Source organism: Condylura cristata, unplaced genomic scaffold (genome assembly GCF_000260355.1).
Source record: "Condylura cristata isolate star-nosed mole 26May11 unplaced genomic scaffold, ConCri1.0 scaffold00005, whole genome shotgun sequence".
NCBI classification, from domain to species: Eukaryota; Metazoa; Chordata; class Mammalia; order Eulipotyphla; family Talpidae; genus Condylura; species Condylura cristata.
In genome coordinates, this window is record NW_004567106.1 from 3,542,077 (window position 1) to 3,559,799 (window position 17,723).

At 35.4% G+C, this 17,723-nt stretch overlaps 1 protein-coding gene across 1 annotated transcript in view; it reads right to left on the minus strand.

Moving 5' to 3' along the window:
• The window catches only part of SUGCT (succinyl-CoA:glutarate-CoA transferase), a 674,152-nt gene that overhangs the window by 403,693 nt on the left and 252,736 nt on the right, over positions 1–17,723 (minus strand). The window contains exons 10-11 of the mRNA XM_004676653.2: positions 11,535–11,606; positions 4,939–5,036 (exon numbers count right to left, since the gene is read on the minus strand). Coding sequence (XP_004676710.1) covers positions 4,939–5,036; positions 11,535–11,606 — 170 coding nt within the window. The remainder of the gene's footprint in view (positions 1–4,938; positions 5,037–11,534; positions 11,607–17,723) is intronic.

The window sequence follows — 17,723 nt, forward strand, 5'->3', positions numbered from 1 at the left end:
AAGAAAGAAAGAAAGAAAGAAAGAAAGAAAGAAAGAAAGAAAGAAAGAAAGAAAGAAAGAAAGAAAGAAAGAAAAGAAAGAAAGAAAAGAAAGAAAGAAGAGAAAAAACACCAAGATGAGGAGTCCTTCGTCCTCAGAACTTGTTTTTTAGGTTATCAGCAGTGTGTATTCAATCTGACCAGTACCACTACATTTTTTAATTGTCTTAAAGGCTGTCTAACATAAAAATATAGATTGAAGAATGTGTCTACAAGCATTAAAGAACATTATGTTGTAATATTTAATAGCAGATAACAAGCAAAAACATGGTTAAATCATTGTTTACCATACTTTAGAAACAAATGGGAAAATGCATTTTAAAAATGTTAGTATCTATGTCAACATGTTTAAAAATAAGACAAAAGAACAACAAACTATTTACAAGCATAATCTATCACTACAACAATGTTGTAAAACAAATATTTAAATGAAAAACTATTTTCTTAAGCTTATCAAAACAAATGTTTTCATGGAAAAATTCTCAAAATTCTAAAAGAAAAATTTTAAAAAGAAAAATAAACTTTTCAAGAAAGTCTGTGAGAATAATGAAAGTCCCAGAGGTCATGGTTTATGTCTTTTTATTTGTTAATGCTGTATTCCTAGCTCTCAGAATAGTCACTGGTAAATAGGTGTTCAATAAATATTTGTTTGAAATATGTTTGGAGGTTGAAATAAATGAGAATTTACCATTGAAACTCTTGAGTTCCTCAAATCTCTCCAAAACAGGAAAGAACTTTTACTGATTCCATGTTGCTAGAAAATTTGAAACTCTTATCAGAACAGTCCTTCAAGATATTTCTTCAGGGAGGAGGACATGAATGAAGGACATCGAAAGTACGAACTCTCAGAAGATAAGTTCTGGTAATATCATCTGTGGCATGATGATTATTAATATTGCATTGTATATTTAACAACTGCTAGACAGTAGATATTAAAAATTTTCACTACAAAAAAAATTCCATAATCATATGAAGGAATGGATCTTAGCTAAATTTACTGTGGCAATCATTTCACAATATAGGTATGTACTTATAATGATGTTTGAGTCAATGACAGGCCTCAGATAAGAAGGCAGTCCCATAATTCCTATTGCCTATTGACGTCTTAAGAGTTTTGTGCAGACCACAACCTCATACAGTTCATCATTTTCCTTTGTGCTTAATTTAATTGTGTGTATTTGTTCATCATGGCTCCTAAGAATACAAAATCCAGTGTTGGGTTCACACAGTGACAAAACTACCTAATGGCAGATGATCAGTTTGTTTCACTATTGTGAAGTAAGCATGACCGTATATAAGATATATCAAATTTACTTATGCTGTATACTTTAAACTAATATTCAATCATTAGTTAAACGTCAGCTGTATCTGACAATCAATGGGGGAAAAGATGTCTCTTCAGGTTGGATAACAAATAAGTGATGATAAGCATATTTGCTTTATAACTAAAAAAATTCCTTTATTTCACAAATTTAAGAAACCTCTTTAGCATAAAGAATCATAATTTTCACATGATTTGCCTGCCACCTATCCCTATCCTCTTCCTTCTCTTCCTCTTACTCTTAAAGCTCCATGTACACTGTCCCTTAAGCCATTCCTCAAACTGCCAAACATGGACCTGTTTTCTGGAAACTTCTTCCAAGTTGATTGTGATCTTTCACTCTCATTTCCTTCAGGGTTCTGCTCAAGCATTACCCAGGCCCTCCATGACTAGTCTAAATGAGGTAGGCAGACTCATATGTAACTTTTGACAGTTCTCATTGCCAATCCCTGCATCATTTTTCTCCAACTAACTTAGTTTCATTCACTTCCCTAGCACCCACACACATATTGAGTGAATAAATAATCAAAGATGTAAAAATACTACAGGTGCTATTTCAGGGAGGCAATATGGTGTATGGAAAAGGTACAACCTTTTAAATCCCATTTCCAGCTATTTATAATATCTTGAGATTAACCTCCTTATACTTCAGAACTGTCATCTGTAAAGTAGGGAATATAATAATACTTATCTGGTAAGTATGTGACATCTAATAAATGCAGAGTCCTCTCCTTCCATTCTCTCTGCCTCCCTTTTTGTGGTTGGAAACTAATGTGGCCATGTTGTTAGGAAACAGGCTGAAAGTGATTCACAATTTCTGCAATCTTTATAAAATGAAAGAAACAATGTTTTGAGAAGGCCTTTAGTAATATTGTTCCAGGAAACAACTAATGTTGACTGTGTTTGATAACCAATAGGCTGGATACTAAGCACAAAAAAAAAGGCACCTCCCAACTTCTGTCCTCTGATGGGGGCCAATGTAGAAATGTTCAAGAATGAGTTCATGAAAAAGCAGAACTAACTTTAAAGTAAAAATATATTTAAAAATAATGTTATATCAGCTAGCATGTGGTATTTATACAAAATAATGTTATATCTGGAAACATTTCAGAGAGAGAACAAACAAAACCAAATGAGAATGTGACTAGAGTAAGGACTTTATATTGGGAAAAGGTGGAAAGGAAAAGTCACATCAGATTATGAAATACAATAGTATCTAAAGACCAGATTTAATCCCATAATTAATACTCATGGAAAGTTTAAATACTGGAAAAACATAGACTCAAACCAAAAATGATAAATTTTAAAATGCTTTCAGAGACTTCTAAAAGCAAGCCTTAAATGATGAATGAATCCAGTGGCTTTTTTTTTTTTTTTTTTTTTTTTCAGAAAAACAAATGAAAGTTGCAGGTGGGAATGAATAATACTTTGTTCTCCCCTGGTAATCAGGGCTGGATCCACCATTGAGAAAATGTTTGAGCTGGAAGACACTGAGGAACTCCATAACACAGAGAGCACCAAAACACATCAATACCTTAGCACAGAGAATATGGAACAAGGCCTCTGGGCAATCAAGGGCTCTCTCTGTGGCCTTTGTTTAATAGCAGGAGCTATGATGATGTGACTCCCCTATTTTAAATTTTCTCACTTAAGACTGCCCTACTGTCTTCCTTGTAATTTCATTCTGTATTCCTTATTAAGTCTGAGTAGAGGCCTAAGAATCTAATAGTTTTCAAATTATTGAATCCTCACTTTTATGTTATATAAGTAGAAAGAAAGGGTGGTATATTATTTAATTAGTCCCAAAGAAATAAAATGGAAGTGAATATGTAACAGATGCTACTACAGTTGTTTCCAAAGAAGAAATCTTAAACAGAATCCAGAAAGGAATAAAAGTGCTAGGACATCAGAAACCAATAATTTAACACTGTGATTCCTGAGATTATAAAAGTACCAGCAATTAAGTAACAAGGTGACATTTGTATCTGCCTAGGTTTTATACTTTTCTTGGAATTCTCTTCTCACAGCATGGATGTGATTTATTTGGACTATCAAAGAGCTTTTGATAAGGTTCTCACAAATGCCTATTATTGAAACTTGGTAACCATGGTATGAAAGGAAAAAGCCCTATCAATGAATGAAATGAATTAAAAACTGCTTTAGAGGCAAAGAGGCAAAAAGCAGAAATAAATGGCCAATTCTCATGTGGAGAAAGGTTAATGACTGAGGGCTCTTGGACCTTGCTGTAGAATCAGAGTTATATTTAACTAATGACCAGGAAGGGGGAGCCCAATTCTCATTTCCCTATTCTCTGCATATTAGTTCCACACAGAGCCCCCATTGACTGAAGAACATTTGGCAGGTGGGGGAGATACAGGCAATAGAGAGAAGTGCTTAAAATCTAGGGAAAAGCAAATAGGTAAAGAATTTGAACTCATGTAGAAATCCCCAAATGTAAAAAGAACAGAAGTAAAAATCACATTAGCAAAAGAGGTCTTTTGAAATGGCATTTTACAAAGTACTTCACTTACTGACAAAATGACAACAATTTTTCTATAATGAAGAATAGCTCAGGTGGGCATTTATCTGAGAAAACCACAAAGTCCATTTCCCTAGACTAGGGTAGATAGACATAAACAAAAACAAAACGTATAGGGAAGAGTAAATTCTTTTTCTGGAACACACTTGAAAAATTGGTATATTTTAACACAAGTGTAACCTGACCTGAAAGGAGTAATTTAGGAGTCAAATACTCTTACCTGGTTAATAATGGTCCTTTATGGCCCATAACTCAATCTAGTATTTTCAAAACATCATCAGCAAACCACCCAGGAGGCTCTCACACAAGCCAGCAAATTTAACCTCGCTTTATCATAGTTTCTTTGTCTAAAACATGGGAATACTAGATCTTACATTACAAGATGACTATAAAGGTTAAATAAGACCATGAATGTATGTAGAGCAATCATTATAGTAAAGGTAAATAACATTAAATTATTATTGTTGGTAGTAGTATTTATAATAGACTGAACCGAAATGCTTACATGCCACAGATAAAGGACTTAAGTCATTGTTAGTTTCTTATTGATAAGAATGTTATGACTCGGGCCCTCCCTGGTGGCGCAGCCGGTTAAAGTACTGCACTAAGAAGCTTAAACCACTTCCGCATGAGTTCGATCCCCGCCTGCCCCGGAGGAGATCCACATGGCACGGGAGACCTCTCCTGACCTGCCCGCTGCTCCCCTCAGCAGTGTATTTCATCCATCTCCCTGTTCTGCCCCCCACTCTGTCCCTGGTGAATCGTCTCAACCTCCACATCTCTGGCCTGTACCCCAGTTCTGTATGAATAAATAAGTAAATCTTTAAAAAAAAAATGTTATGACTCAGTACTTAGAGGATATAAAGATGCTTTTAAATAAAGGGAAAAAACATAGCTTTCAAATATCTTTATAATACCCAAATTTGTAAAATGAAAGGGAATTACTAGTTGATCTAAATAGGCCAGAAAGAAACCTTAAAACACTAGATAAATACTAATGGCATAATTCTTAAATACACAAAGAGTAGATCCAAACTTACCTTGAAGAAAGTATTTTAATAAGCCCTTTTCTATTCTGTACTCGAAGGTGATTATTTTTATAATTGGGGTTATCGATCAGTTCAGGCAAGTTCAAGATCTAAAAGAGAAAAAAAAAATGTACAAGTCTTATGTCTCTCTGCTTGTGGATGCTAGTGTTCAGAGCCTGCCATTCCCTCCCTAAGTCCTTTCTCACTGGTCTTCAAGCTTCTCAATAAAGAGATCTTGAGTGAAGGATCATCCACTTAGGATGGGTCATGCTGTTGACTGGATGTGTCATGTATAAGAAATTCTTACCACAGTTAAATATTTGCCTACATGTGGAAGCACAGAAAAAGATTTATCAGACCCACATAGTGAGTCTTGTACCCATTAATGAAAATATAGGAAAAGAATTATCAGATTCCCACAATAAGTCTGCCCGGAGGGAGTAGGAAGAGGTAAAAATAAGGTAAAGCTGACCTAATTTGGAGAACCAATATTGCAAGCACACGACTGCATTTACATGAAGTCCATAATCAAGATATATCTTGTAGATACTTTCACTTATTTGTTCCACATGTAAATAAAATAATATTATCTATCCCAGTAGTCCTATCCAGGATGTTGTACTAGGTGCTAAAATAAAGGAAAAGCATATACATTTGCACAAAATGCTTACCATTAAAACAATGTCACATTAAAAGATATTCTTCCTATAGAATTGTCACTATTTTTCTTTAGTATGTCTCCCTGAAGGAATAACAAATAGAAAAGCTTTTATATACTTCCTCTTTTGCTCCTCCTCAATAAAGGGAAAATCTATCTTGCAAGTCCCTTTGGACATCTTGCAATTTTAACAAGACCATAATGAAAGTACCAAGTGAATTTGGAATGGGAAAGAACGTTCAAAAGGAATGTGTGGAGGCAGTGCTTGGCAGTTGTGTTGGAAAATCAGAAGGAGCATTTATGGGCTGGAGCAAACCATGTGGCCTACAGAAAGCTTCACTACCTCTATTAATGTATTTGCTTTAAATATAAACATTTAATGGTTTCATTTGTTTCCCACAGTTTAAATAAAATCAATCCATTTATCATCTTAGAAAGAAGAGAAAAGTGAAGAAAATTCCCTGGAGTAAAGAGACCATCTCAGTAGTGTAATTTCTCTTTCATATGTTTCACTTACTCATTTCCTTTAGGAATAATAAAGACAGCCTTACTCTCCCAGATTTTAAAAAGCAACACCACATACAGTACTCTTTCTAAAAACCTCCCTGTCACCACACCTGATCCCAGAATTGGCCTCACAGCTTGTTCGGGAATCAAAACCTCCCTAAGAGTGAATAAGTCATTTCAAGAAAAGGTAAGTGCCTTCACTGAATCACAGATTAAATTTATAAATCTAGCATTACCTAAAATACACTATAAGCTACGTAAAAAATGTGCTCCGTGATTGCACTAAAGGATAACTAGGTCACCTCATCTATCTTTAAATTTGATTGGATCTCTTTTCTCTTTGATACTTGCTGTAAAACAGTGGATCAACGTTTCATCATTCCGTCTTTAGCTTCAAAATGTTTCTAAAGAGACAGTTTCAACTACTGTTATAACCATTCTTTAACTGCTAGTAAAAGAATGTTACCTGAGTTAAAATAAACCAATGTAAGTGAAAGTGTTTGAGATATTACACACAAAATGAATGTAAAATATTAGGACTAGGTACTAGGCACTATTCCCCCAAACAAAAATAATAAAGCATGTGTTTGCTCAAAAAAGAAAGATGGGAAAGAGGGTTGGCATGAGGGAGGGAGGGAGTCTTTACTTAACCTTCCTTTTTTACAGGTCTATCTACCAGATACAGAAATCAGGTTAACACTTGTTTCAGTCCTTTAAACACTGTTCCACTTCACTCAGGGTTCTGTAGTTTCTGACAAGAAATCTGCAGTCAGCTGGCTGTTGTTCCACTTAGATAATATATCACTTTTCTCTGGGTGCTATCAGAATTTCTTTGTTTAGTTGTCAGTAGTAAGATTTTAATGTTTTGGGACATGAACTTATTTGGGATTATTCTATTTAGGGTTTGCTGAAATTACTAAGTATGTAGCTTTTTAACTTTCACCAAGTTTCAGTCATTACTTCAAGAATGTTTTCATCATGTACCCTTTTTCTCCTTCTGGGACTAGTGACAAAAATGTTAGATTTAGGAGTATGGTCCCTCATGCATCTAAAATTCTTTTATGGGGGCAGGAGGAGAGCAACTATCCTTTTTTCCCCCCTCTCTATTGTTTATCAGTGAATAAATTCTATTTACTTACAAGTTCCTTGACTATGTCCTCTGTTGTCTCCTTTGAGCTTGTATTTGTTTTATTTTTGTTGTCTTGTTCAGTTCCAAAATTTCCACTTGGTTCTTCTATTTCTTTACCAAACATTTCTATTCTCCCATTTGTTTCAACAGTGCCTGTGATGCTTGCTGGAGCATTTTTGTTATATCTGTTTTAAAGTCTTTGTGAGTTAATTCCAACATCTGTGACATCCTGACATTCTCATTTAGTAATTTCCTATTCTCACACAAGTTCTGATTCTTCATATGCTGAATAATTTCAGATTGTAACCTCAGCACTTTGGATATTATCTTATGAGCCTACGGGTCTTGTTAAGTTCCAAAGAAAAATTTTGTTAGATTTTAGCAAGTAGTTCATCTGCATATGTCCCCATTTCAAATCCCAATCCACATTCTGTTGCTTTGGTTCTAGCACTGGTTCAGTTTTCAAAGCCTTTGCAGTGCAATGTGAATCTGTCCCACATGTGCCCCAGTGAATGGTCATGCTGAAGCCTGGGCTGATGTCTATTGTTAACTTTGTTTTCGACTCCTTCGGTGTACTGATTAGGGCCCTATCAGTGAATGTGTAGCTCAAGGGGTGAGTACAAGAGTTCACAAACAACATCAAGGATCACTTTCCAAAGCTCAACTTTCTCTTCACTTTCTTTCCAGTTCCCTGGAGCTCCCCTTTAGGTAGCCACTCCCCTGAATACTTGGAGGGCAGAGTCCAAGGAGTAAGAAGTTAGCAAAAAAGAAATAAGGTTTCACTCTGTTGTGATCATAGCTAAGTAATAAAGTCCCCTTCCTCGATGCTTGGTTCCTGCTCACCTGTTGCTGACACCATAGGCTTGCACAGGGACTGGGACATGAGAAAGTAGAAAGGAGTGAAAAGAGGATTTCCACACTGTCTCTGAACATTAGAGCTCACTTTCATGTTCCTCATGTCAGGAATAAAGGACATCCATCTCCTGAAGCTCAGCTCTGTTTCATGGTGCCCACTTCCAGCTTTCAGGATCCATTAACTTCATGAAAGAATATTTGAAGGACAAAACTGGTAACCTTATTATGCATTTGGAGACACTTTGAATTCTGGTGTTCTTTCTCCAGTTCTCTTACTACTACCTGCTTTTCAGGGCCCTCTAATAAATGATCCAAGCATTTTTGTCCAGATTTGATCACTGAGCTCAGAGGAAGAGATAGGTAGACGTGTGTTTACATCATCTTACCCAGAACCTGAATCTCTACACATAAATTTTATAGAGTGCATATTGCCATGCAACACTATCTGCTTTTCTTATTTGATCTTGCTCTTACAATCCTCAAATTTATGTTAGTACAGTTCTATATTATAACCGTCACTTTCAGATGAGGACATAGATATTTAGCAAAGACTAAGTACCTTGCCAAAAGTCTGACTGGTTAAAAAAATCACTGTATGCTTAAGAATTATGCTGTGAAGTCCTCAGACCACCTTCTCCAAAATCAACTACAGTGCTTATTCAAATTAAAGTTTCCTATGCCCTACCTCAGACATTCCAAATCAACATATTTGGGAAGGAGTTCAAGGAAATTTCTTATGCACACAAAAGTGGAGAATCAATCCACATTGCCTCCAAAGAAAAGAAACCTTCAGTCTAAACGACTTTAAAAAAGAATGTCAATGTACTTCAAATAGGAATATCTATTAGTGTTGGCACCAATCAACTTAAAATAACTTACATATGCTCATGTTCCCTACTTTTCTGTATCATGTTAAGGAACATAAAATGGGATTTGTTACATGTCGAGGTTTACTTTATATGCAGGAAGATTTTCCGGAACCCCAAGCCTTGAATACAATGTTCTTGCTTCCATTCTAACCCCTCACAATAAGAGCTCCCTAGTAAGGTCTCTCACCAAGAAGTATTAGTCAACCAATATATCAAATTCTATTTTCAAAAGAGATTAGGCATAATTAAATTCCACTCATTCATAAACAATACAGTCACATTTCTACTAGGTGTAGAGCAGCTTTATCTTTTTTTATGGACCTTACTTAGGAAAAGAACATTTTTGATGGGCTCACTATCAAAAATTGGGGATCCCAACTTCTATAGTGTCAGCTTGAATGACAAGTCCCTCATTAATAGATAAATCTGACCAAAAAAATGTAGAAGATATTCACTATATCTGGGATGGGATGAGACCCTTAATTTAAAATAAGGAAATATGATTATTCTTAGGTGAAGAAGTTTTAGAAAAATAACTATGTAAGAGTATTAATGATAATTAAAAAAAATTCAATCAGATTGTGACATTTGTTTGGATACCTGGTAAATGATGTAATTAACAAAAAAATCCCATACACATCAATTTTTTTCTTTAAGGATCACAAAGAGTTTTTTCAGACATTTCCTTAATGGCTCATAATAGGGATGGATTATCATTCCTAACTCACATATGGAGAAAACAATGGCAAGCATGTCATTCTAGAAGACTTATATTGTTTCCCTGTTAAAAAAAATGTGTAATAACACTATGTAATATGTTGGTAGTAAAACTTACGGCAAATATTAGCTTTCATTTAAAAAATATTTTCAAAAATGTTCTTACAGACATTTATGAGGAAGTTTAAGATTTTCAAATTGATCAGCAGTAATAATCAAAAATAAAAGAGTTCAATACAGTCATTTTCAACAGTGAAGAATATCTCAATAAGTAATTTCACCCCCACCACACCCCCAACACATACACACTTTCTGGAGAGAGAAAACTCTAAAACATATGGGCCAAGAAGAAAATCTGTATTCATTTATAGCAATGAACTGGCTTTTATATCTCTGCAGCTAGAGTACGCAAATGACTTCACAGACAACAGCTTCCGTATGTTTCATATTTTTAACATTGACCGTTCATAATAAAGATTCTTTGATCCCAGATCAAATGTTTGAATCAATTTTCTCTACACTTACTCAGAGTCACCAGTATAAAAGCTTCCCTCTTTCCCAGCTCAGATGTTCTAGCCCTTCTTGCAATCGGAACTATCTCCATTTGTCACCTTCCTCATGGTACTTCCCACCCCTTTGCTGTGGTTTTAGTTCTGCTCGTTAACCTCCTCCCCCCCTCAAAAAAGGCACAGTAATAAATAATTTTTGTACATAATAAGTTAAATACAATAAATAAGGTCCCTCTAAAGAACCACAGGCAATTTTAATAAAACTAAAAGCTCATGGTAGTATGGTTAGTACAATAAATTAATAGACAGATAGACAGACAGATGATTGATAGGTAGATATATGGATGGACAGATAGATAGATGGATGGATGGATGGATGGATAGATCGATAGATAGATAGATAGATAGATAGATAGATAGATAGATAGATAGATAGATAGATAGATAGATAGATATCTAGCTAGCAGACAGATACAATCAGAAAACCAAAAACTCCTTAACAGATGATAACTTTGCCTAAACATAGGAAAACAATTTTTTAATCTTAATTCATGTTTTAAAAAATCTAGTATACTCTTAGGATTAGAATTAAGAAAACTGAATTGAAATCTATGTCCTTAAACGATATCAAAAGACCAAAAATCTAGATAAATATTAAAACACTGAATTTCTTTTCAAAAGTCTAAGCAACTGTAAAAACTTACAGAAGCTTCAATGTAAAATTTTAAATGACCCCCAGGACTTTTTGAAGATGTTTACAAGAGTAACATTTTTAATATAATCTTAATTGCTGAAGTCCTAACCATGAATTTTACAGAAAGCTAATCATTAAGCAGAGTTTTAAAAAAAATCTAATTTTCTAGTGGTAAATAAATTTGATAGTAGATTAACTGTATTTGAGCCAAATTAAATATCTTGTTAATAAAGAAGGGAGAAGAGAAGAGAGATAGAGAACAAAAAACCAGCAAGATAAAGACAGGGAGGGTAGGGAGAAGAAAAGCAGGAAAGAGGGAACAGGGAAAGGGAAGAAAAATAGTCTGGTGTTAAAAATCCCTTTAAAATTATTACCTTTTTTCTATTTTCCTTTTGTTTGGATTGGTGGATAAATAAAGTTTTAGCCTAACTTAACCTACTGTGATACTTCATTTCAAATACAGCCAATATATCAATTAGTATATAATAGAGTGGTAATTCATTTCCTACCTTTAGCAGCTACATGAATAAAAACATCAAGTTTTTAGGTGCTAAAGCTTGGACTCTTGAGTTGGTTTAGATTTAACATTATCCTATGCAAAACTGACTTTCCCTGGCTTTGCACAAAATGCATGTTTGCCTGAATCACCACTGCAATGATTACTGATTACCTTACACACGGTAGCAAACTGTTGGTTATTTCCAGCTCCAACTACAAGATAACCATCCTTGGTTTTAAAGGCCTAAAATAAAGAAATAAATCAATGAATAAATAAATAAATATATACATGCATAAGTAAATAAGGTTATATGTTGAGAACACCACAAAGGTTGACTAAAACTTACCACATAGAAAGCTTGCTCTAAAGCTCACACAATTATTAAATCATCATTAGCTAGATTACTTTTCTCTTATATTTACATAGAAAGATAGGGCAGGAAGGAGGATACCAAGTAGGAAGGTGGGTGAGATCATGAATCAGGTGATGATGCAGTACTTCTTTGAAGATCTCACAAATGAATTAGGGGGACATTTTCCCTTTTTAGTTAAGTGAAAATTGACACATTAGGCTTTCTCAATCACACGTGGCTTTATAAACCTGCAATGTCCCTTTTGACTGGAACAGACCTATAAGTACTTGACATTCCCAGAACCCATAATCCTAGCTCCTGTGGAGAACTTTTCAACACTCGGTTCTCCACAGCTGATCATAATGAAGACTGGACGAAACAAATTTTACAATCAGAAAGCTGTTAAGTAAATGAGTTGTCTAAGCTTCTTTCCTTCTTATATAAGCATTTCTCTATACCTTCACCTACATTTTCTTCACTTTCTCCTGCCTCTAAGAAAGAAGAAAACAATCTTCCTTAGAAGGAATTATTTCTATTTTTTTGAGATTTATTTATGTATACAAGAACAGGGGTATAGACCAGAGGTGCAGGGAATAAGAGGATTCACCAGAGACAGTGGGGAGCAGATTTCCCCACCTTGCTGTCTCAGTGCAAGCAACCCCTTTGGGGTTCAAGAAGCTGAGCTTGGTAGGTAGCCTCAGTGTATGCAGTGATGGTAACAGTGAGACAGCTAGGAGTGAAAACATCCAATTAAGCTTGTAAAGCAGGGACCCTAAAAAAGGATATAAGCAGGGCAGCAGCCAGCTTCAATTCCTCAGCAGCCAGATTCAGAGGGTTCAGGAGATGACTTCATAAGAGAAGCATTCAGCAGACAGTAAAAAGTCAGCAGACTATCAGGACTTTGAAACCTTTGTAGACTTTTGTATACTTTCAGACCTCCAGATATCTGCAGACCTTTGCAGAGGTCTGGCCACACTGCCTATCTCCAGCCCTATCTCTGATATAGCCTGAAAAGAGCACCATCAGCTTGGATCCAGTGTCTGTCAAAGAGCACTTTGCTGCTGGCTGTATTCCCACAGTCACAAAGAGAGTAACACTGGTTCTCAGGCACTGCCTCCTGGTGACCAATGCTGACCATCACTGCTGACCAGTGTCAGGTCACCTGAGAGTTGTCCAGCACTTTCTCCTAGTGCCGTTGCCTCCACTGCTGTCCAGCTTGGCCTTGAAACAGCTGCTGTAGGCTGCTATGTCACCTCCCAGCTGCCACCATGAGTTTTATCCTTATCCTAGGCTCTCATCAAAAGGACAGTGTCATCTTTCACAAGCAGCCTTTTTTTTTTTCCCAACTACTGGACACTGTGGACACTGTCTCTGTTGAGACAATCAATCACCTATGGCTTTATAATCCTTTTCCTTCTTCCCAATCTCCCCTTTATTAATAAATACCAATGTTTTTGCACCTGGAGCCTGAGTGATATCTTGCAGTTGTGAGCACAGAGATAAGAACTCACAGGCAGTGACCTGTCCCCTACCTTGGGACTATTGTACTAGGGCTAGGAAGCTGTGGAGTGACTACTAACAATTACCAGATTTCTTATCAGGTAATGACTGTGGTAAAGGCTACACAATTAAGAATATACTAGAAACCACTGAATTACACACTGCAAGCTGCCTGTAAACGTGTCAGTGCGAGTTCGATCCCCACCTCTGGAAGTGACCTGCATGGCAGGGCCTGACCTTCCCACTGCTTCCCTCAGCAGTGTACTTCATCAATCTGCCTATTCTCTGGTGAATCTGCTCTATCTCTGGTGAATCCTCTCGCTGCCCCTGCCTCTTGCATATACCCCAGTTATGCATGTTTAAATAAATATTTTTTTAAATTAATAGTTCAATACCAGAGCATTCAATAGCCAACTGTAATTAGCATCTGTTCTGTGAGGTGATGCAAATAGAGATCATTTCCATCATCGTAAAGAGTTTTGTTTAACAGTCCTGGTGGTCTATAGCAGGTTGATTATATTTTCCCCTTATTCTCCTACTATTTAAATATAACATCTGGAGACTATTAAGCATTTAATAAATAATCTTTAATCAAATTATTGCACACTTATAAGAGTTGAGACTATAAGTGAATCTCAAAAACATTGTAACAGGGTTTTATTCTATTTAATTTGTTTGATTTGATAATAAATGTTAATAAGAAGATATCACATCAAAAAGATGTGGTATACAAATACAACAGAATATTACTCAGCAATCAAAAAGATTAATGCATACCATTTACAGCATCATGGATGGAACTGAAAGGAATTATGCTAACTGAATACATCAGAAAGGAGAAGATAAATACTGGATGGTGTAACTTAAAGGTGTAATACAGAAAAAAAGAAACCAAAGGTCAAACAAAGAAAAACTTTAAAACTGACTCTTGAAAATTTATTCCAAGGGTGGCTTTTGGAGATGAAGGTGAGGGGTGTGGGGAAAATACATAGACTCTGATGAATGACTCTGAAGCTTCAGTGGCTAGTGTGTTAATTACATCTGAGGGGGGGAAATCCTATATTGTCAAACACTGGCAATTATGTAGGACAGTGATACTTCAATAACAATAAATTAAAAAAAGAAGACATCACATGATCTACTTTAGCCATTTATTTTTCATTTCAAGCAAAAGTAAAGTTATATTTTACTTTATACATATGCATATTACATATTACAATAACATACTACAAGCCACATAAAAAGAGTCTGCAACAGAGCTCTGGGTAAGAGACAAAGGATTGAGCTGAGAGATGTCTCAAAAAATCACTGATAAAACTGTAAAGGTACATGAGTTAATGGCTTGTTATTTTTCAGGGTAATGGTGAGTTGGGAGTAGATAAATAACATGAAGTAACAATGTACTGCCAAGCATAATGTAAAGAAAGGTCTTCAAATTTTGGAAAGGTCTTCAAATTTGTAATATTCACAAATTTCTTCCTTTATATCATATGAAGAAATTTACCTTTGCCAATAAATATTTTTCCTTTTATTTTTAGCAGAGATAACTAGACAATGATCACAGGAAAGTGAAGCCTGAATGAGCAACTGAGTCATCAGAAAACAATGAAACTAAAGAGCACCAAATACACTTACAAAGAACAAGGAAAGATTATGAGTTCTTTAAAGATGTGTTTGTCCCTTGTTATTTTTGCTAGTGCTTAATTAGTAAGCATAGTTTAAATAAAAATTTTTTAAATCAACTTTATGTTAAAGACTGAAAATTTGTTCCCCACAATTCATATGTTGAAATCCTAACTCCAATGTGATAGGAATAAGAGTACAGTTGTCTATGAATCAGGAAGTTATTCATCACCAGACACCAGACCTGCCAGTGCCGTGACCATAAACTTCAAGGAAAATGAGAAATAAATAATGTTTATGTCACCCAACGTAAGGTGATATATTCTTTTTTAGCAGTTGAAATGGACTTGGTGCTGAAAAGTGGGGTGCTATCGGTGCTATTGTAGTATCTGAAAATATAAAAGAATGTTTAGAATTGGGTAACAGAAGAAAAGTTTTCAGGCATGTTATTAAAAGAAAATCTACATTGACAAGAATGGAAGTTAATGGCATTTCTGGTAAGAGCACAGAAACCAGTGAGGTTTGCTGCAGAGAGAAAAATCAATCTTCTTGGAGAACAATACCTAAGTAATCCTGAATAGAATGTTGACAACAAAGTTTGATGAAGTGAAAAAACAGTCCTAATGGGATTAGTTGAACATACAAGGTAGAAGAAATAAAGACCAAGGACAGTCAAAATGTAAAATGCTTCATTCAGTGACTGTGGAAGCAAAGCAGTTGTTAGGTGAAGTGAGAGTCAGTGTGAGGTACTTAGAAGAGTTGCTAGTAAAAAGGAGGGGCTCAATAAATATTATTATTAAATAGTTACTGCTATACTGAGTCCTATATAAAAAGAACACCCTAGTGAATTCTAAGTTTGTTGAGTCTGATCCCTAGGCACTTACTACAAAACACTTTTCTTGCTTTCTCATTCCATTCATTGCCTTAATTTTCGAACAAGGTGAGTAAAGCAACAACGAAAGATTGCAGGCTTTCTATCACAGGAAAAGCTCAAATAAAAAGAATGGAATTGGGCTTCCAATCCTTATGATGGAGGTTTTTCTCCTGTCAAAAATACAAGTTTCAGGAGGAATAAAATAATTGCTTCTGCATGAAATGATGGGAAAGAGGGTAGCTTTGGTGAGAGTCTATAGTTTTAAAAGGAAAAGCCCAAAACCAAGACTTTTCTGACAGGAGACTAAGTTTTATTATTCCTAAGGAAAGAAATGAGTCAAATCCTTTGAGAGGTTAAAGGATTAGTAGTCCCAAAGAAACTGCACAACTAATAAGCAAATTGGTAGACATATAAAGTAAGAGGACATAGGAACCCATTCCTCTACTGAGCAAGTTCAGATGTAAAATTTGAATGCATCTAACAGGCAGAGGGGAAGAGTTGTTAAATGCAGGAGCCAATCTAAAAACAAAGAAATGAGAGGATCTATGTGGAATTCCCATTGCTTTTGGAAGTCTCTATTCCTACCCAAATACCCTACTTTCTCAACAGTCAGACATTGTAACCTGGACTAATGATATCCTAATTATTAAGTCAACTAAAGACAAAACTACACAATGGCCTCTACAAGTTCTGCATCAATTCAATGTAACAGATTCAAATGGAAAAAAGGAAAATTTGAATTTCCTGTGTCACCCTCTTACGCTACAATGTTGAGGCATCCATTCTTTTCTCTGGTCTAAATAAAGTGCATACCATTGGTAATGTACTACTTCAAAACAAAGAACATTAGCTTCAAGTCTTCCTATAGCTACTTAATTTTTAGTAAGATTTTCTTCTACAAAAGGTAATCATTGCTAAACAACTTCATTATTTACTGGGGGAAAAAACACATTCCATGAAGTTTAACTCACTGCCATGAAAATGTTTTCTGGAATGTCAAGCAGTTACTGACTTTGGGTCTGTGCTAGTACATCGTGACAAATATAGAGCACTATTTCCTACCACTAACAGTTCAGTTCACCTTATGGTGCTGGAGCTGGCTGAGCCAGATGGCACTAAAGCACAAACTGCTTACAACTGAAGAACAGTGTCATCTATGGAATGGAACTATGCAACAAGTGGTAAATGAACCCTGACGTCCCTAATTTTACCTAGTACTTTTTTGGCTTTCTCTCTACATTGTTCATTTCAATATCATTTCAACGATACATTTTAAATACAAGCCTTTGCCTCGAATTCGAGTATAGCCTTAAATAGCAGTTTTATGCACTAATTTCCTGCCACTCCAGATATAGGGCAGGTTTTGTCAACCCCATAGGAAGCCTGACTGGTCAAATGGAGTCTTAAGCTCCTTCAAATCAATTATGTCTCATTTCAAATAAAATATGGTTAAGATTTTCAATCACTCTTTTTCTGATACTGGACAAGGGGTAATGGCAAGAAAGGAAATGGAAACTGCCTTAAATTATTTATATTCTTTGAAAATTGGCACACATATTACTTTTCTTATAAAAGAAGTCCTTGTGAGGAAAATCTGCTGTCATTCAAGAAGGTTGTCATCATGTATCTTGGACATGATGTCAAATACCTGGAGTTACTTTTCCTGGAAAGTACAGGTCAGAGAATAGTTTAAACCAGATTATTCTGAATAACCTGGCAAGAAAACTCACTGAATGGGAAGCAACCACAATATTCTGTTCAAGAGTTCATACTGATTTTTCAGAAGCACTTCAATGTAAAACTTTCTTGGCTGTGCTAAGTATTTTCAAGTTTTCTTTGTTTTACTTTGAAAGCGTTACTGTATATAAGTTATGTGTCATCTATGAAAATATCATACTGACAATGAGTTTTCATTTATCTTCAAATAGTTGGCATTCATAGACCAGAACTTTATACAAACAATCATCATAACATTTCACCTTCAAGTAAGAAATCAAACTAGAAAACGAAC